The 14,585-nt window shown below is 41.6% G+C and overlaps 1 protein-coding gene across 5 annotated transcripts in view; it reads right to left on the reverse strand.

Moving 5' to 3' along the window:
• The window catches only part of akap9 (A kinase (PRKA) anchor protein 9), a 245,974-nt gene that overhangs the window by 180,078 nt on the left and 51,311 nt on the right, over positions 1 to 14,585 (reverse strand). For 3 of the 5 annotated variants that reach the window (XM_048559679.2, XM_048559669.2, XM_048559654.2), the window contains 4 exons: positions 9,629 to 9,826; positions 2,618 to 5,227; positions 1,124 to 1,213; positions 586 to 799 (listed from right to left, as the gene is read on the reverse strand). In XM_048559679.2, the coding sequence (XP_048415636.2) occupies positions 586 to 799; positions 1,124 to 1,213; positions 2,618 to 5,227; positions 9,629 to 9,826 (3,112 nt within the window). The remainder of the gene's footprint in view (positions 1 to 585; positions 800 to 1,123; positions 1,214 to 2,617; positions 5,228 to 9,628; positions 9,827 to 14,585) is intronic. The other 2 variants (XM_048559688.2, XM_048559659.2) reach the window with 1 other exon arrangement.

A 14,585-nucleotide genomic window follows, 5' to 3' on the forward strand; every position in this document is an offset into this window, starting at 1 on the left:
CTGCATGTGAACATGAACTGCTTCAGTATCCGAGGAGTCACGAATGTTGCTAAACATTGTGCAAACATCGACAAACATCGTCATTTCTGACCTTACGATAGAGGGAAGTTCATTGATTAAGCAGCTGAAGATGGTTGGGCCAAGGACACTACCCTGAGGAACTCCTGCAAAGACGTCCTACAGCTGTAAAGTCCTGCACCTCCGACAACCATAACCATCTTCCTATGGGTCAGGTGTGACTCCAACCACCGGGGAATTTGTCCCCTGATATCCACTTATTCCAGTTTTGCTAGGGCTCCTTGATATTACACTTGGTCAAATGCAGCCTTGATATCAAGGGCCATCACTCTCACCTCACATCTGGAACTCAGCTCTTTTGTCCATGCTTGAACCAAGGCTGTAATGAGGTCAGGAGCTGTGCACTGGAAGCAATGTTTAAAGCCACCAATACATGCTTCCACAGAACAGGGCTATCAAAAATAAATTAAAATATTTAATAATAAACAAATATTAATGTTACATTGGTTTTACATTAAACAGGTGCAGACTCTGCTATCCCCACCGAGAGCGCCTACTTTTAATCACCTTGATGCGATTCTTTGAGGTGCTGTAATTCCTGCTGGGATAATGCTTGAAGCTGCCTTATTTCTGAAGAGTGACAGGCTGTGAGCTTCTCTCGAAGTCTTGCAAGAGCAATTTCTTTTTCATTTTTCAAACTGTCCTGTACAAGCTTCAGTTGAGCAGCATAAACCTGTGCAAGACTAATGCGCTGAGCCTCCAACTGTAGTTTTAACTCTGCCTGCCAGTAAACAGAAAAATCAGTTTCTTGAACATGATTGCTACAAGAATATTATTTGGGAGACAGTGGCAAAAAAAAATTTCGAATGAGATGTAGACATTCACTAAATGCACCAGTCTACAAGGATGTAAAGTTAAGAAATATAAATTTCTAAACTCTTCAGATAGCATTTTAACAATATAAAGTCAAATTGTTCCAATTTTCTTAAAGTATTATATACCATTTTTAGTGACTATATCTTAATGGTGCGGAGGTACTGATTGAGGTAGGTTGAGAAGAGTGGCAAAATTATAATAACTTTGAAATAAATTTAGAGAACTATACCTCTGCCTGCAGTTTAATTTGTTCCAGTTGTATCTTGTAACCTTGATCAAAAGCAGTATATGCCTGAACTTTGTGTTCCATGTCTTTTGCCTGTGACAACACAGAATGCAGGTAACTCATAGCAGAAGTAGTATTTTGAATTATGAGAAAAGTCTATGCTTAAGTGAAATTTCAAAAACTTATAACCAATGGTAAAAACATATTTAAGGACCCAATTATATCAGTTTAAGAACAAAGAACAAAGAACAAAGAAAATTACAGCACAGGAACAGGCCCTTCGGCCCTCCAAGCCTGCGCCGATCAAGATCCTCTGTCTAACTTGTCATCTAATCTTCTAACGGTCTGTGTCCATTTGCTCCCTGACCATCCATGTACCTGTCCAAATATATCTTAAAAGACGCTAACGTGTCTGCGTCCACCACCTCTGCTGGCAACGCATTCCAGGCACCACCACCCTCTGTGTAAAGAACTTTCCACGCATATCTCCCTTAAACTTTCCTCCTCTCACTTTGAACTCATTACCCCTAGTAACTGAGTCCCCCACTCTGGGGAAAAAGCTTCTTGCTATCCACCTTGTCTACACCTCTCATGATTTTGTAGACCTAATCAGGTCCCCCCTCAATCTCCATCTTTCTAATGAAAATAATCCTAATCTACTCAACCTCTCTTCATAGCTAGCACCCTCCATACCAGGCAACATCCTGGTGAACTTCCTCTGCACCCTCTCCAAAGCATCCACATCCTTTTGGTAATGTGGTGACCAGAACTGTACACAGTACTCCAAGTGTGGCCGAACGAAAGTCCTATACAACTGCAACATGACCTGCCAACTCTTGTACTCAATACCCCGCCCAATGAAGGAAAGCATACCATATGCCTTCTTGACCACCCTATTGACCTGCGTTGTCACCTTCAGGGAACAATGGAGCTGAACACCCAGATCTCTCTGTTCATCAATTTTCCCAAGGACTTTTCCATTTACTGTATAGCTCACCCTTGAATTTGATCTTCCAAAATGCATCACCTCGCATTTGCCCGGATTGAACTCCATCTACCATTTATCTGCCCAACTCTCCAGTCTATCTATATTCTGCTGTAATCTCTGACAGTCCCCTTCACTATCTGCTACTCCACCAATCTTAGTGTCATCTGCAAACTTGCTGATCAGACCACCTACACCTTCCTCCAAATCATTTACATATATCACAAACAACAGTGGTCCCAGCACAGATCCCAGTAGAACACCACTGGTCACAGGTCTCCAATTTGAGAAACTCCCTTCTACTACTACTCTCTGTCTCCTGTTGCCTAGCCAGTTTTTTTATCCATCTAGCTAGCACACCCTGGACCCCATGTGACTTCACTTTAGAGAAAACAGAAATAGGCTTTGATGGTCAATGATTACGAAAACCATCATAAATATGGTATTATAAAATTTCCAGAATTATGTACTTTCTTTGCAGTATTGTAATTTTTCTGACTCTCCTCACATACCTGATTCTCCTCCAATTTAGTATGCTGTTCATAAGTAGAAACTCCAATTTGTGCTTCAATCTTCTTCTCCAGTTCTAACTTCTCCTGCTGAGTTATAATTAGAGCATTTTTCATCTCCTCTCTTTCTTTGAGAAAGGTTTCTTCCAGCAACATTTTCTGCTGTACAAGTTCAGCCAATCCCAACTGCTCATTTCGAGCTGACTCCAGCTGACGCCTAAGATGGTCCATTTCAGTCTGTGGATTGCCTAAGGACTCAGATGCCAATTTCTCCTCTAAGTGCTTAATTTGGATTAGTAAAGACTCTTTTTCTTGAATAAAGTTAATCTGATTTTGTTTCAGCTCATCTCTTTCTGAAACAAGAATCTTCATCGAATTTTGCAGTGAAATCAATTGTTCGAATAGATCTTCTTTATGTTGCTCACATTCTTTTAAATCACCAGAAACAATAAAAGATGGTTCTTTAGACTGATATTCATTCTTTGCTTTTATTAAATTTGTTTGGGACATTTGCTTGTGTTCTTGGGTCTCTACTTCAACATCTGGTACTTTTTGACTTTCAATTCTGGCAGTTTCCTCACACCTTTCTTTGGCTTGCTCTTTTAGAAATGTTAGTTCCTCTTTCAAATGTAAAATTTCATTCTGTCTCAAAATCAAAACCTCTGAAAGATCGGTCAGTCTCTTTGAAAGCTCATGCTTATCCTGTTGAGCTATCTCAAGTTTCTCCATTAGTTCAGTTGCATCTTTTTCAATAACTTCTATCAGTTGGGTACTGGAACTATCGAGTGTTTTGTCTAGCTGCACTTCATTTTTCACTGTGCAATTTTCCGTGTCTGACTTTAACAGTTGGAGCTGTTCATTTAAGACGTTTAATTTAGCTTCATATTCAGCTTCTTGCTTAAACATCCTTTCTTCTGTGTGTGACTTCATTTTCAATAGACAATCATACTCATCACGTAATTCTTGAAAGTTAACTTCAAAATTTTTCTCAGCAAAAGAAAAGGTGTTCCTTTGTCTCTCAACCTCCTCACAAAGCGCTCTTTCCCGGGCTTCGAGTTGCCCATTAACTGCTGTAAGCCTTTTGATCTGTTCTTTCATTTCTGAAAGACCATCGTCACCAACTGATGCCAAATTACTTTCTTCAGATACAAAATGAATTTTCAACTTTTCTTCCAGTTGTTTTTTGATTTCTTTAAGACCTTCATTTTCCTTTTGAAGAGTAGTGATTTTCACCTGCACACCTTCTTGATCAGTGAGCTGTTCCTCCAAAACTTTATTCCTGACTTGTAGCTCCAGTATTCCCTTTTCTAGCATACTCTTTTCTTTCTCAACTTCTCTTAGTGCTTCAATTTCTGTTTCAAGTTCAAGTATCCGTAAATGTGTTGCTTCCAGTTTATCATTTTTAATTGACATCTGCAGTTCCTCTTTCAATATAGCAATCTCAGATAATAGTTGATTATTTTTAATTACAACATTATCCCTTTCACATTTCATTTCTTCCATTTCTTTTCTAAATTCTGTTTGCAAGTTTTCTAATTGCTGACTCTGTTTCATGGCCAAATCTTCTTGAAGATTACAAATGTTTAATTTATGCTCCCTTTCTAGGTCTTCCTTTAGTTTGCTTAGCTCTTCCTCATGACTAAACAGAAGTTGAGTCCTTACTCTTTCCAATTCAGCTTCCTGAGATTCAGCCATTCTGTCCAAGACTTCATCTTTTTCTCTCTCCAGCATGTCGAGCTTAATTTTATAATTGGTAATTTCTGCCTCGTGCTCAGATTCCAGCTCTTTATTAGACTCTGAAGTAGCTAATAGTTCGGCTTTCAATTGTTCAACCATGTCTTTCAGTTCTTCCACTTCACGTGCTTTGCATTTCTGATCAGCAATGCTTTCTGAGGCTCTCCGAATTTGATCTTTTGTGAAGTTGAGCTCTTCTAAGAGTTCTTGAACTTGGTTCTGTAGCTGTATGTTTTCTTCAGAAGTTCTTTCCAGCTGTTGTGTCAGTTCTTGCCTTATTTGATCTCTCAGAAAATGAGACTCTCTTAACTTGGCATTTAATTCATTGATTGCCACATTTAACACATCAATTTGTTCCTCATTGACTAAATTATTAACAGAACGACCCAATGCTGTTTCCATTTCAGTTTTATGTTGTTCGGTAAGTTTCCTAATCTCTGAAGTATGCTGCTGCTGCAATTCTTGTTTCATCTGCACAATCTGTTTACCATACATCTCATCCAATTCTGCTTGAAGTTGCTCCATTTTTCGATGACCTTCTACTTCAATTCTTTGTATTGCTTCTAATTCAGACAAATTGCCCATGTGACAACGTTTCTGAAGTGCTTCTACAGTACCCATTAACTGTTTTATTTCATCTGATGACTGGTTCTCCCTTTGCTTTGAGCTTGTCAATTCTGTTCTCAGGTTCTCAGCCTCTTGATTCTTTTGCAATATTTGTTCATTTAAATCTTGAACTAATTTATCAGAAGCAAGCATCTTATCTTTGAAGAATAATGTAGCATTTTCATGTTCTTTAACTGTTTTTTCAAGTTGTTCAATTAGTTGGTCTTTGCTATTCAACTTCAATGTATTATCAGTCTTTTCATTGTCCATCTGCTTGTAAAAAGAAATAAAGATGAATATTCTAAACAATCACATTAATTTTCAAACAAAACTTTGTTTGACCTGGTATTAGGCAAATAAATTTCAACAAGCAGCCTTTCACTAAATCTTAACAAGTTTAAAGCAAATTAAAGAGAATGTTCCCAGCCTGAACAGATTGTGCTGAAAGCATGCCAACCCTAGTAGTGTTATTGAAAAAAGACCTTGTATGTTCTGGAATGGTTCGCTCATTTCAAAGGGCTCAGTAACTTCAAACTGCCCTGGAAAGCAATCAGGTAAAGTTCAATTGCAGATGTACCGGTACTAACGGCATGATAAACTCTATCAGGTAATTTCCCAGAAAAGATGAAATTTTGAAAATAAATCATTCGAAAGTCATTTGAACAACCATTAGGAAAACTTAATTTATTGCATGATTTCTTAGAGGTGCCAATATGACAAAAATATTGGGAGAAAACAGCAACCTCTAAATGGAATGTGCTCCAAGGAGTTCTCAAATACAAATCCAAAGAATGAAAACTTTTGCAGGTTGACATCTTAATGTGTGAATCTCATTCAGCCACAAACAGCAGCTAAGTTAACACAATGAATTCCTTAAGGGAATAAAGGAGACATCAAATCCAACATCAATGTTTTGAGTTTACTAGTTACCCAAGACAAAAACAGGAGAACTGAAGGGAAGTTAAAGAAACTGAAAAACAATTGAAGTCACTGTTGTAAACTGGAAATAGTAGGAACCCCTACAGCCAGAAGCATCCCATTTCCACAACCACCACCTCAATCTGTCAAATAGCTTCTCTAAAAGATAATCATTCCTTCCTGCTTCTGGTCTATTACCAGATGTCATGTTAATTTCTCAAAGCGTTAAGCAGAAGTTTCTTCACATATGCAATAAAATTAACATACGCCATATTCTAAGGTTTTCTACTCTATACTTAGCAGTGGCTTCCACAAAACAAAAAGGAAACAGGACTCAGAAGATCTAGCAAGATTGTCCCCAAATTGTCTGCTTATTCAGTTATGATATATTGGGGGAATACGACCTATAAGCAAATTAGACAAGAACTGGAGAATATAGATTGCTTGAGGATAAATCTACATCAGACACGTGTGAGGCTTTTAAGGGCTACTTGATTAGAGTGCAGGACAGGCAGGCTTTTGCAAATAAAGGACAGGAACACAGGGTTCCGGGATTTTGGATGACAAGGGAAATTATCAGCTCAGTCAAAAAACATAAGAAATACACCGAAGATCTGGGCAAGTAAAAACAGGTGAAGTCTTTGCAGAATATAGAAGAAGAGGGAGCTCAAACAGGGAGTTAGGAGGGCTAAAAGGGGATATGAAATGTTTTTGGCCAGGAGAATCCTAAGGCATTTTATATATATATAGTAGGAGCAAGAGAATACCTATAGACAGAATTAGCTCACTCAAGGGTAAAGCAGAGAGGTTATGTGTGGAGCCAAAGAAAATGGGTGAGACCCTTAATGAGTACTTTCCATTGGTATCCACCAAAGACAAGGTCATGAGGGATGCTGAGGTTAGGGAAAGGTATATAAATACTTTTGGGCAGGCTAAAATAATGAAGGTGGAAGTGTTGGGTTTCTTGAAATAAATAAAGGTAGTCAAATCCCCAGGGCCAGACGGGGTCTACCCCAGGGTCTGTGGGAGGCAAGGGAGAAAATAACACAGGTCTTAACAGATATCTCTGGATCCTTTTTGGCTACAGGCATAGTTCCAGAGGGCTGGAAAATAGTCAATGTTGTTCCATTGTTTGAGAAGGGTATCAAAGATAATCCAGGTAATTACAGCCAGTGAGCAGTCAGTGGTGGGTAAACTGTGGGAGAAGATACTGAGAGACAGGGTTTATTCACATTTGCAAGTGAATGGGCTTGTTACTGATTGACAGCACATGTTTATGGGGGCAAGGTCATGTCTCATCAACTTGATTGAGCTTTTTGAGGAGATGACAAGAATGACTGATGAAGAAAGCACAGTGGATGTTGTCTACAAGGACATTAGTAAGGAATCAGATAAAAGACCTCATGGGATCTAGGGTGAGCTCGCTAGATAGGTATAAAATGGGTCTGGTAATAGAAAACAGACAGAAGTGGTAGAAGATAATAAAATGTGAGGCTGGATGAACACAGCAGGCCCAGCAGCATCTCAGGAGCACAAAAGCTGACGTTTCGGGCCTAGACCCTTCATCAGAGAGGGGGATGGGGTGAGGGTTCTGGAATAAATAGGGACAGAGGGGGAGGCGGACCGAAGATGGAGAGAAAAGAAGATAGGTGGAGAGGAGAGTATAGGTGGGGAGGTAGGGAGGGGATAGGTCAGTCCAGGGAAGACGGACCAGGTCAAGGAGGTGGGATGAGGTTAGTAGGCAGGAGATGGAGTAGAAGGGTGCTTTTCGGAATGGAGATCAGTAACTAGTGGTGTTCCACAGGGATCAGCGCTGGGACCTTTGTGGTTTGTAATAATATAAATGATCTGGAGGAAAATGTAGGCGGAGTGATTAGTAAGTTTGCAGTGGGCACCAAAATTGGCAAAGTTGCAGATAGTGGGGAGGATTGGCAAAAGATACAGTGGGATGTAGTTAGCTTGCAGATTTGGTTAGAGAAATGGTAGATGGAGTTTAATCCCGATAAATACAAGGTGATACATATTGAAACATCAAATTCAGGTGTGAATTATATAATAAATGGCAGAACCCTTAGCAGCACTGGCATACAGGCCCACAGGTCCCTGAAAGTGGCAACGCACATAGATAAGGCGGTAAAGAAGGCAAACAGCACACTTGTCTTTGTCGGCCAGGACAATGATTATAAAAATTGGCAAATTATTTTGGGACAAGTTGGACCAAGGAGTCATATATTCAGCCCAGAGACAGACCCTATGTTACAGTTGTGCAAAACTTTAGTTAGGCCACAATTGGAATATTAAATGCAGTTCTGCTCACCACACTACCAGAAGGATGTGGATGGAGAGGGTGCAGAAAAGGTTTACCAGGATGTAGCCTGGTCCAGAGGGTTTTAGCTATGAGGAGAGGTTGGATAAACACTTCTTGAGAGCAACCTAATAGAGGTCTACAATTATGAAAGGCACAAATAAGAGGGATAGTAAGAGGCATTTTTCCATAGTGGAAATCAACTGCAAGAGGGCACAGGTTAAAGGTGTGTGTGCCTGTGTCTGTTGGGGTGGTGGGGGGGAATTTAGGGGTGAAATATACGGAAAAACTTTCACACAGAGGGTAGTGTGTTCCACACACCCACTGTCAGTGGGTGGGGGGGAAGGAAGCAGGCACGCTAGCAATGTTTAAGGTGCATCTTGATAGACACATGAATGGGAGGCAATCACATAGATAGAAACCACGCATAGGCAATTACGTAGTGAGTCTAAATAAGGTCTAGGAATTGTCACAGGCTTGGTGGGCTGAAGGATCCGTTCCTTTGCTGTATCATATTGCATTATTCCCAATAATTAATAATTAGATTAATGGGTCAATATTTGGTCCATTAATTTTGTTAGGCTTTTTGAAAATAAGCATTGTAATACCATAACTCTAACCCCAAACAGGAACTCAGATTAATTATCCCATAGTAATAACTTGGAAAAGAAATTAACCCTCACAATCACTGGTCAACAAAGTTAACATGAAGGTAAATACAGCACATTAAAATATTGCGGCATGTGAACAGCACGTCTTCTTTTAATCTGTGTATGCGCGCGTGTGTGCGCGCGCGCGACACACACACACACACACACACACACACACACACACACACACAGTCCTGGGTGTTAAGCTTTCTAACGTAAATTGTTGAAAAAGAAGCGAGTATTTCTTTTGTACAATGTCTGAATTTAACTTGAAGAAAGCGAAGATGGAATTGATCTCAACAAAAGTGCTGAATGCAAGCAAATGGTTAAGTTTGCAACTGTCAGTATCATTCAATTCACAGTGCAGCGATTACATGGATTATATTGAAAGTTTAAAAAGTGTGGATATGATCAGTCAATATAAGTAAAATAATCTAAACTACAATCACTGAAAACCTTGAGTTCCATTGTTTTCTGTTTTTGAATTAATTTTTACATTTAGAGATAAATTGTTGAGTTTTATTTCTTTTGAAGTATTTTAAGCAGTGTCATGCAGACAATATAAACATTGAATATCATGGTATACTCACAAAGAATCCAGAAACAATTACTAATGGACTATTATAGATTTTGGAACAAAACTATGATAGTGTCATCACATTTGTTTATAAAATAAATTAATATAAATCATGTCGTTGCTCAGCATCTGGAAAGGTGAGGTCAGAATTAAGTTGTTCTCTCACAAGAACAATACTCTTCACTAAAAACAGGCTTAGTTTTTATATTCAGAAACAGACATACCACTGCGTAATCTTGAAGTTGATTCTGTAGATATTCTATTTGTTCTTGACACTTATCATTCATTTTCTGGAAGGCTCTCAACTGTTGTTCCTGCTCATCAATCTGCAACTGATATGTGATGAGCTGCTGCTTCGAATGCATCAAGTCAGCTGCTGTAGTACCATGGTTCGTACTTCTCATAGCTTCACTAGCTTGCAACTGCAATTCACGTAAAAGAAAATCGCATTTAGTCAAGCTGTTAGTTTTTTCAAAAGGTGATATCTATAATAATTATAATTCACTTCATAATGTGAAAAAAGTACAAAAAAATGGTGAAATCTCTTATGAATGAATAAACATGCAGGCATATAGCTGAGGAGCTATGTTCCCTCTAACACTTTTCCCCACTATGCATACTCTGAGGTCTGTTTATGGCAGTAGTTTTTGCACGTGGGCATCAATGTGTCAAAATGCCATAGAGCATGCATGAGACCTCCAAGTAGCTGTGAAGCCACAAAGCCTAGAGGGAACATTGTTTAGGAGCCAAGGTAGGCCTGGGCCACTTGGCCCTTCAAGCTTGAGCTGCCATTTAAATTGATCATGACTGAGAATGAAAGTAAACTCAACTCCACGTTCCAACCAAGCCAATAATCTTTCAAACCTTTGCTTATGAAGAACCTACCCAATGCAGCCTTAAAGATTCTGCTGCCACTCTCACATTCTTCAACAATAACAAAGAAGCTTTTAATGCCAATGAATTAACTGGTACACATACATGTAGATTCAGTAGAACATTTAACTTCTAGGATATTCACCGCAGACCTAGACTAGAAGCTTATGGATAGAAAATTGGTTAGTACACAGGAAACAAAGTGCAGGAATAAATGGATTTTTTCCTGAATGATGGGTAATAACTAGTGGGGCACCACAGGGAGCACTAGCACCCCAGTTATCCACAACATGCATGTTACTGATTTAGATGAGGCAACGAAATGTAATAGCTCAAACTTTGCAGATGACACAAAGCTGGGTGAGAGGGTGAGCAGTGAAGAACATGCAGATATGTTGCAGTGAGATTTGGAAAGCTGAGTAAGTGGACAAATGCATGGCAGATGCAGTATAAGGTACACAAATGTGGGTTTGTCCACTTTGGTTGTGAAAATAGAGTCAGATTATGTGGATCATTGTAAGTTGAGAGGGGAATGTTGATCGAGACCTGCTTGTCCTCATGGATCAGTCACTGAAAGTAAGCACATAGGCACAGCAGGCAGTAAATAAGGCAAACTGTATGCTGGCCTTCACAGTCAGAAGATTTGAATATGGAAACAAGGACATAACGCTGCAACTACACAGAGCATTGGTTGAAGACACACTTAGGATATTGATGAATTGAGTTTAATTTGTCTAGTAAAAACCAAAAGAATTGTGGATGCTATAAATCAGGAACAAAAACAAAGTTGCTGGAAAAGCTCAGCAGATCTGGCAGCATCTGTGAAGGAGAAAACAGAGTTAATGTTTCGGGTCTGGTGACCCTTCCTCAGAACTTAATTTATCTAGTGAAGAGTTGTTCACTCTTTGCACCGCCACAAGCTGTTGGAATGACATCAAATTATTCTGAGGCCACACCTGAAATAGTCTGCAGTTTTGGTCTCCTTATCAGAGGAAGGATGTTTTTGCTGTCAAGGAAGTGAAGCAAAGCCTTGCCAAATCAATTTCCGGGATGGCAGACCTGAGTTATGATTTGGTTCAGATTACAATGTGGTGGATTTTTTTAAAAAATGAGGTCGAGGGCAGGGAGAATCTCATAGAAACCTCGCAAACTCTAACAGGTTAGATGCAGGAAGAATGTTTGCAAAGATGGGGGAGTCATAAATTAGGATTATAGTTTAAGGATAACCTTCAAGGTAAACCTTTCAGAACTGGGGGGAGGAGGAATTTCTTCATCCAGAGAGTGGTGAGCCTTTTGAATTCAGTATCACTGAAAATGGTTCAGGCCAAAATACTGTGTTTACAAGAAAGAGGTATATATAGCTCTTACAGCTGAACAGACATGGGACAGGGGTGATGTCCCGGTCGGATTAGGGTATTCAGCACAATGATCAGCACGATCACAACGAATAGTGAAGTAGGCCCAAGGAGTCAAATGGCTTCTATGTTTCTAATGCTGTGCTCACCTGTTGGAAAGTCAATGGAAAATACGTTCAGTGGTAGGGGCCTTGAATGGAAACTACAGATTAGTCATTCACTACCAACCAGGAGCAACAATAACTTGCATTACTCATAGCGAAAAGGTCACAAAGCACTTTACCAAACATAATGGGAATTCCAGAACGTGGGCCTAGGTATGACTATCCATGAGGGGGAAGAGCTTTTGAGGATATAGAAGAGGCTTCAATTGGAGGAAAACACAGATCATTAAGAATAGTAGGGCTGGAGGATGCTACAGCAAAAGAGATGGCAAGTCTGAAGGGTTTTAACCATATAGTTATGTATATTAAATTAAATGTGGTGTCAATACAGGTTAGAAAGCACATGGGTTGAGATGGCTGGATCAAACTTGGTGTAAGTAAAAGTACAGGCTACAGAGATTCACACGAGCCCAAGCCCTGCCAGGACAGAATTAGAATAGTCAAATCTGGAAATAACAAAACTGCCTGAAAGGCAATATTTAGGAATAGGCGAATGGCAATATCATGAGCCTGTAACCGCATCTTGGAAAAATGAACTTTAGGCACCGCCAGTGACTAAGACTCAACAACGAAGTAAAATTGAGCATGAACACCCATTGTTTAATGCCATAATAATCTGAGGTTATCCCAACAGTGGGAGTGCAATAAGTGAACAATCCTTCATTAGATAAATTAAACCCAACTCATCATATTTTATCTCAAAGCAAACCTTCTAATTTAATTGTATCAGAGATAATGGGAACTGCAGATGCTGGAGATTCCAAGATAATAAAATGTGAGGCTGGATGAACACAGCAGGCCAAGCAGCATCTCAGGAGCACAAAAGCTGACGTTTCGGGCCTAGACCCTTCATCAGAGAGGGGGATGGGGGGAGGGAACTGGAATAAATAGGGAGAGAGGGGGAGGTGGACCGAAGATGGAGAGTAAAGAAGATAGGTGGAGAGAGTGTAGGTGGGGAGGTAGGGAGGGGATAGGTTAGTCCAGGGAAGACGGACAGGTCAAGGAGGTGGGATGAGGTTAGTAGGTAGCGGGGGGTGCGGCTTGGGGTGGGAGGAAGGGATGGGTGAGAGGAAGAACCGGTTAGGGAGGCAGAGACAGGTTGGACTGGTTTTGGGATGCAGTGGGTGGGGGGGGGAAGAGCTGGGCTGGTTGTGTGGTGCAGTGGGGGGGGGGGGGGGGGAGAGACGAACTGGGCTGGTTGAGGGATGCAGTAGGGGAAGGGGAGATTTTGAAACTGGTGAAGTCCACATTGATACCATATGGCTGCAGGGTTCCCAGGCGGAATATGAGTTGCTGTTCCTGCTATTCCCAATTCCTCCGCCTCCGCCCTATTCCCAATTCCTCCGCCTCCGCCGCATCTGCTCCCATGACAAGACATTCCACTCCCGCACATCCCAGATGTCCAAGTTCTTTACGGACCGCAACTTTCCCCCCACGGTGATCGAGAACGCCCTTGACCGCGTCTCCCGCATTTCCCGCGACACATCCCTCACACCCCACCCCCGCCACAACCGCCCCAAGAGGATCCCCCTCGTTCTCACACACCACCCTACCAACCTCCGGATACAACGCATTATCCTCCGACACTTCCGCCATTTACAATCCGACCCCACCACCCAAGACATTTTTCCATCCCCTCCCCTGTCTGCTTTCCAGAGAGACCACTCTCTCCGTGACTCCCTTGTTCGCTCCACACTGCCCTCCAACCCCACCACACCCGGCACCTTCCCCTGCAACCGCAGGAAATGCTACACTTGTCCCCACACCTCCTCCCTCACCCCCATCCCAGGCCCCAAGATGACATTCCACATCAAGCAGAGGTTCACCTTCACATCTGCCAATGTGGTATACTGCATCCACTGTACCTGGTGCGGCTTCCTCTACATTGGGGAAACCAAGCGGAGGCTTGGGGACCGCTTTGCAGAACACCTCCGCTCAGTTCCCAACAAACAACTGCACCTCCCAGTCGCAAACCATTTCCACTCCCCCTCCCATTCTCTTGATGACATGTCCATCATGGGCCTCCTGCACTGCCACAATGATGCCACCCGAAGGTTGCAGGAACAGCAACTCATATTCCGCCTGGGAACCCTGCAGCCATATGGTATCAATGTGGACTTCACCGGTTTCAAAATCTCCCCTTCCCCTACTGCATCCCTCAACCAGCCCAGTTCGTCCCCTCCCCCCACTGCACCACACAACCAGCCCAGCTCTTCCCCCCCACCCACTGCATCCCAAAACCAGTCCAACCTGTCTCTGCCTCCCTAACCGGTTCTTCCTCTCACCCATCCCTTCCTCCCACCCCAAGCCGCACCCCCCGCTACCTACTAACCTCATCCCACCTCCTTGACCTGTCCGTCTTCCCTGGACTGACCTATCCCCTCCCTACCTCCGCACCTACACTCTCTCCACCTATCTTCTTTACTCTCCATCTTCGGTCCGCCTCCCCCTCTCTCCCTATTTATTCCAGTTCCCTCCCCCCATCCCCCTCTCTGATGAAGGATCTAGGCCCGAAACGTCAGCTTTTGTGCTCCTGAGATGCTGCTTGGCCTGCTGTGTTCATCCAGCCTCACATTTTATTATCTTCTAATTTAATTGTCAATTTTCAACAAATTACCAAGGAAATCAATAATGCTAGCTTGTAGCAATTAAAATTAGACAAATTGTTTGAGCTAAGCCACTCCAAAAAGTACAAGCGTTCATACAGCTATATTCAAATCTTCAGAATACCCCAAATCACCTCACCCCACATCACTACTGATGATTTTAAGTACAGTCAGCATTGCTTT

This window comes from Stegostoma tigrinum, chromosome 2 (assembly GCF_030684315.1).
Source record: "Stegostoma tigrinum isolate sSteTig4 chromosome 2, sSteTig4.hap1, whole genome shotgun sequence".
Classification (NCBI taxonomy): Eukaryota; Metazoa; Chordata; class Chondrichthyes; order Orectolobiformes; family Stegostomatidae; genus Stegostoma; species Stegostoma tigrinum.